A 6,511-nucleotide genomic window follows, 5' to 3' on the forward strand; every position below is an offset into this window, starting at 1 on the left:
TGAAAAAATCATCCCGTACACAAGGTTGGACAAAAACTGGGACAAAAAAACCATTCTGTCCGTGTCTGTGCACTGATTCCAGACATCAGACAAGACCACCTTCACCTATACGTTGGATGGGATGGGCTTTACCTATACATCAGTATTTTCCTCCAAACACTTTATTAAAGAAAGACATCTTACTGAAACACTTTTCCTTCACTCAGAACTAGGGTTTTTATCACTTTTCCTTCACTTTATTAAAGAAAGACATCTTACCGCCAGTCCACCATTTTAGAGTGGACCGGCCGTTCGGGCCAGATGTAGTCCGACGGTCAAACCGGACCTGGACCAGATCAAAATAAATAAATAAAAAATCCTTGTTTCTCCCTCCACCTATAGTGTTCCCCTGCCTGGTGGCGTCCCCCTCTCTCCCCCTCGCTTTCTCTCTCCCTCCTGTTGCTTTCTCTCTCGTGCTCTTTCTCGCCTGCTCTGATGGCGTGGCACCGTCCGACACCGCAGGACCGTCGCTCGAGGAGCCCGCATCATCATCGAGCCCGCCGCCAACGCGCGTCCAGCCGACGCGACAAGCCAAAGCGACGACGCGTACACCCGGGTTCAGATATTCGGCGTGACGACACACCAACCTCGGATCGTTTTATTTACTCGCTTCTTATTTCCTTTCGCAGTTTCGACCGTCTCATCCACGATGTAGAGAGGGGAAGTTCCCGCATGAGGATATCTTCCCCTCCCCTCCTTAGTGGTCCTTCATAAACCCATCTTTCCTTTTTCATTTCTCTTTCCCATTTCATATAAAAGGGAGGGGGCCCAATTACCTCTCTCCTATAAAAGGGAGGGGAGGGCGCCCCCTCAAGACACTCTTGAATTTCTTTGAAAAAGGCATAATGTTTGGAAGTCAAAGAGTCACCTTCGTGAGGAGAGGAAGAAGAAGAAAGAAGAAGAAGGAAGAAGAAGAAGGAAGAAGAGAAGGAAGAAGAGGAAGAAGAAGAAGAGAGAAAGGAGAAGAGAGAGAACGTGCCGCCGCCCTGCCATTCACACCACCGCCGCCATCCTGCTCCGCCACCGCCCGATCGGCCTCGCCTCCGCCCGGTCGGTTTTGCCGCAGCCCGCTCGTTCCGCTACCGTCGTTGTCCGGTTCCGCCGTCGCCGATCGGCCTCCCCGTCGCCGGACCGGCCTCGCAGCCTTTCCCCTCGGTTGCCCATTGCTTGTCGTGCCGCCGCTTGCCGTCGCCTCGCCGTAGCCAGCCGGACCTCTCCGCGGTCGCCGTTGCTGCCGCGCCAAGCGTCCGTGCGGCGCCCTGCGACGCGCCGTGCATCACCCGTGCTGCGCCGATAGTCGCTGCAGTGAGCCCACTCTGTGAGCCGCGCCCGGCGCCGCGTCCTCCACCGCGCCCGCGCCCGGTCCTAGTACTGCGCCGTGCCCACGCCCTTGCACCGTGCCGGGCGTGCTGTGCCCGCGTCGCCGCAGCCGCAGTGCCGAGCCTCGCTACCCCGCGCCACGTCCCGCGCGCCGCACCTGCCCGCGCGCAGCGCCGCCCTGCGCAGCGCCCGATCTTCATTCCACGCCCAGCACGCTGCTCGCCCCCTTGCTTTTGCTTGCACCACCGCATCGCTCCACTCCCGCGCCATTCCGACACCTGCGCCCTTGGCATTGCTGTTTCCTCCGATTCCAGTGTTACGGGATTTTACCGTCGCGGGATGCGACGAAGGTACCCCCTCTTCACTGCTCTTTACGTCTTTAATCTACATCAGTGCACTTTCGTAGTGCCTCTTCCGCGCTCGGGTTAGACGTAGGTGAGAGTGAGACAGGTTGAGAAAACGACGATGAATTCTCTGAGAGTCTTACCTGGCTGGTACGAGTCGGGCGTGCCCGACGAGTGTGAGCATCTAAGCGGGAAATCCCATTCGGCGACATAGTCGTCCTCGACCCTCCCGGGAGAGGTTCGGGTGGTATGGGTGACCATACCCTAGGCGACCCCGTCGGATCTCTGGAACGGCACACCCGCACATCGGCACTCGCATGTACTACACGTAGGATTATTTCGCATTTCCGTCATTATACATATCTGTCCCTCGGGTTTATCGGACGACACTTGCCGTCGTCGTCTGATAGAGATCCTTATTCGATACCGAGCCGTTACCCTCGGTGTCGACCGGACGACGTCTTGACGACGTCCGGCATCATGCTCCCTCTTCCGCTCTCTCTCTGTCTTTCCCGTTCTCTCTCTATGATCGCTCTCTCTCGCTTTCTCTCTCTCTCACGCCCTCGCTCTCCAGTTCTTTCTCGACGCTAGCTCTCTCTCCTGTTCTCTCTATCTCGCACTCTCTCAATCCCGTTATCTCTCTCCTGTTCTCTCTCTTTGTTTCTCCCCTTCTCTCTCTCTCTCCAGTTCTCTCTCCTCACTCGCACACTCTCTTTTCTCCCTCCCATTCTCTCTCACGCACTTGCTCTCTCTCCCTCACACGCTCTCTCTCCCACTCTTTGAATCCCTCTTTCTTGCTCTCAATCTTGAGAATATTTAGTTTAACCTTGTTTTTTTCTCTCCTCCAACTCTGTCAAGTTTGCTTCATTGTATTTTAAGCTATGTTAGGTTTCTCCGCTCTACACTCTACTCTGTCAAGTTTTCTTCATTTCTTTTAGGCTTCTTCTTATTTTATTTTATTCTTCTTTTCATCATCTGTTCTTCTTTTGCTTTCATTTTCTCCTCTTTTTTATTATTCTTGTCTTCTTATTTTATTCTTCTTTCCATCTTTTTTCTTCTTATTCTTCTCCTTTTCAAGTCTTCTTTTAATTTTTCTTCTTTGTTACATTTTTCCTAATATTTCCTTCTTCTTTCTCCTGCTTTTCTTATTTCTCAGTATGTTCATTTACCTACTTCCTTCTGATCTTACTTTCTTCTTGTTAATTCTTCTTTTCTAGTGTTCAATTATTCTTCTTGTAACCTTCTTTTCTTCTTCTTCTTCTATTTTCATTTTATTCTTCTTTTCATTTTTTCAAGATGGGCTTAATAAGTGACTTTGAAACAAACTATCCCTTTGATGAGAAGTCCATACCAATTTTTTATCCTGACTTTTTGTTCTTCGACTAGTCAATATGACTGGACCGGAACCGATCCTTAACTAAGGTTTAGGTACTTGCTAAAAGTACTGAGAACAAATCAATGAACCTCATCCTTCAAATTTTCCTATTCCCTCCTCTCCATGTCGTCCAGACAGACGAACCCCAGCCCATTTCTTCGGTCATTTCTTCAAATTTTCCTATAAAACTATAAATTTGTAGAGAGGGGGAAAGAGAAAAGCAGAGAGAAGCACCTGGAGGAGGGGGCGAATCAGGCGGCGACGCGTGGCTTAGAGACGACGGTGGAGTGCTTGAGAATGTGAAGGCTGAACTGGCCGCCCTTCTCGGCGGTGTCGAGCTTGGCCTGCCCGGGGGGGGGCAGCAGGTCGAAGTTCTGCACCAGGCGGCCGACCGTAATCCCCAGAATGGGCATGGCGAGGATAATCCCCGGGCAGCTCCTCCTGCCCGCGCCGAAGGGCAAGTAGCGGAAGTCGTTGCCGCTGGCCTCCACCTTGGCCTCCTCCTCGAGAAACCGCTCGGGGCGGAACTCGTCCGGTTTCTTCCACTGGTCGGGGTTGTTGGCCAGGAACCAGGCGTTGACCAGGATCTTGCTCTCCGCGGGGATGTCGTAGCCGCCCAGCTTCGCGTCGTTGAGGTTCATGTGAGGGACCAGCAGCGGGATCGGCATCCGCAGGCGGAGCGTCTCTTTGATCACGGCTTGCAGGTAGGGGAGCTTCTGGGTGTCTTGCTCCGTGATCTGAACGCCCTGGCCGAGCACCGTGTCGAGCTCTGATCGGAGCTTGGATTGGATCTCCGGGTGGTTCACTAGCTCCGCGATCGCCCACTCGATCGACCACAGCGTCGTCTCGATCGCTGCGCGTTTTGGAGGTTCTTCCGATCAGTTGTTCGTTCGTGATTTCTTGTTTGCGATTGGGTCGGTTGAGGTTTGAGGTTTTGAGCGAAGAGATTGCGAGGAGGGAGACGGAAGAGATTGAATTGGTTGGGCTCTGTTGAATCGGAGTTTCGAGAATTGAGCAAAGAGATTGAATGGATTGTGCTCTGTTTTTTTTTTTTTTTATGTTTTGAAAATGGATTGATTGATTGAGCTCTGTTGCATCGGAGGGTTGAGAATTGAGTGAAGGGATTGAATTGGTTGAGCTCTGTTGAATCGGAGTGTTAAGAATTGAGTGAAGAGATTGAATTGGTTGAGCTCTGTTGAATCGGAGTTTGGAGAATTGAGTGAAGAGATTGAATTGATTGAGCTCTGTTGAATCGGAGTTTGGAGAATTGAGTGAAGAGATTGAATTGATTGAGCTCTTGAGCTCTGTTAATCGGTGTTTTGAGAATTGAGTGAAGAGATTGAATGGGTTGAGCTCTGTTGAATCGGAGTGTTGAGAATTGAGTGAAGAGATTGAATGGATTGAGCTCTGTTAATCGGTATTTTGAGAATTGAGTGAAGAGATTGCGTGGACGGAGATTGAAGAGATTGAATTGATTGAGTTCTGTTAATCGCAGTATTGAATTGTTTTTGAAGAATGCGAGGAAGAAGGACACAATGTAATCTATTGAGCGCTTTCAATGGCGGGTTTGTCTTTTTTTGCAAAAGATTGCGAGAAGAAGAAGCTAGGAATTGAATCGATTGAGCGCTGTGAATGGCAGGTTTCCCTTTTCTTTGGCAGAAGATTGCGAGGAAGAACATGGAAGGAATTGAATCAATTGAGCAATGTTAACGGCAAGTTTGTCTGTTTTCCGCAAAATATTGCAGAGGAGAAAGATGTAAGGAATTGAATCAGTTGAGCACTGCCGATCACGATTTCTGAAAATTGATTGCGGACATTGCGAGGAGGAAGATGGAAGAGATTGAATTGAGTGAGCTCTGTCACTTACGATTTCGAAAATTGATTGCGGAGGAAGCGAGGAAGAAGATGGAAGGAAATGGATCGATTGAGCTCTATCAGTAACTAGTTTGAAAATTGAGCAAAGCGATTGCAAAGAAAAAGACGCAACGGAGAAAATCGAGTGAAGAAGTTACCGGCGACGTTGATGTTCTCGATGATGTAGAGGACGTTGTCCTCGTTGATCTCCCCCTTCTTCTCCGCCTCCAGGATGTGGTCAACGGCGCACTTTAAACCGTCCGATCCCTTGGTGCTCGCCAACCTAATCAGATCATCAAAAAGCCGGTTAATACCGATCATAAATCAACAACAACAACATTAATAATAACAGTAAAAAGAAGACGAAGAACTGACTTGCGTTCCTCGAGGAAGTAGTCCTTGAAGAGCTGAAGGCGGCGATCCTTGACCTCCTTGCAGAGCTTGAGGTAACCACGGAGGAACGGCCGAAGAATGGGGATGAAATCACCGTAATTGTACTCGAAGCTCTGAGCGAGGCGGCTGCGCTCGCCATTGAGCGCGCGGAGCTTCACGAACAGCGGATCCTCCTCGCTCTCGAACCGCCGATCGAACATGATCCGATACATGTTGTTGTACATCATCAACTGCAGCCGTCTCCTCAGCACCGTCCCCTCGGTCGCCGCCTTCTCGTTCTTCTTCAAGTCCTCCACCACTCTCGCCGCCTCGTCCTCCCATCCCGCGCGGTACTGCTGCACGACCTTGTTCGTGAAGAACGGCACGGTCATGATCCGTCGCATCTTGCGCCAGTGCTCGCCGTAGACGGTGAACACCATGTCCTGCCCCTTGCCGGTGAAGATGTCGAAGACGACGTTCCTCGTGCGAGATCCGAACTCCACTCCTTGCGTGTGGAGAACCTCGCGAGCGAGATCGGGCGAGGAGACGACGACGAGATTGCGCTGGCCCATCCGGAGAAGCAAGATCTCGCCGAAGCGCCTGGCCATGGCGGTCAGATTGCGGTGATTGAGATCATCACCTACCTGAAGCCAATTTCCGAAGATCGGCACTGGAATCGGGCCTGGAGGAAGCTTGAACTTCTTCCCCCTCGCCTTGGAGACGACGACCGCCATGGTAACCGCCACGAACAGCGCTAGAAGCGCCTTCTCCACGAACGCCAGATCCATAGCTGGCCAGCTCCCTACTCCTTCCCGTCTTCTTCCTCGCAGAGCTTCCCCCCTATTTATAGCCCCTCCCCCCCTAACCGTTCCCGTCAACTTTGACGCCGTCAGGTTGTTACACGCGACGGCGGCCGTCAAGTAGGTAGAAAGCTCCGTCTCTCCACTTCCCCCGCCACCAGAAATATTTCGTTAAAATTTTTCCGGAAAATAAGAAAATACGCGCTTTTTTTTGCGTTGACTTTTGACTTGGACTGTGGTGCTGCCACGTGGACGTTGACTACGATGAGAAGAAAGCGTGACGTGGAGACTGCGAGAGCCGGAGGAGCTACCTAACTCGGGAGGATTGACACGTGGCATGTTGACTGACTAGACTCGTGGGCTACCGACACGTGGCGTGTGGACTGACTGCCGTTCGGGGAAGACTG

General features: G+C 51.3%; 1 protein-coding gene across 1 annotated transcript; it reads right to left on the reverse strand.

Annotated features, from left to right (window-relative positions):
* Window positions 1–3,156: 3,156 nt before the first annotated feature.
* Window positions 3,157–6,131, reverse strand: C4H (cinnamate-4-hydroxylase). The gene is made up of 3 exons (XM_078590368.1): window positions 5,308–6,131; window positions 5,091–5,215; window positions 3,157–3,931 (listed from the first exon to the last, which is right to left on the reverse strand). Exons 1-3 carry the CDS (start codon window positions 6,090–6,092, stop codon window positions 3,330–3,332), a joined length of 1,512 nt encoding a protein of 503 aa, XP_078446494.1. The 5' UTR covers window positions 6,093–6,131; the 3' UTR covers window positions 3,157–3,329.
* Between the last annotated feature and the right edge of the window lie 380 nt (window positions 6,132–6,511).

Source organism: Wolffia australiana, chromosome 19 (genome assembly GCF_029677425.1).
Source record: "Wolffia australiana isolate 7733 chromosome 19, ASM2967742v1".
NCBI lineage: Eukaryota > Viridiplantae > Streptophyta > Magnoliopsida > Alismatales > Araceae > Wolffia > Wolffia australiana.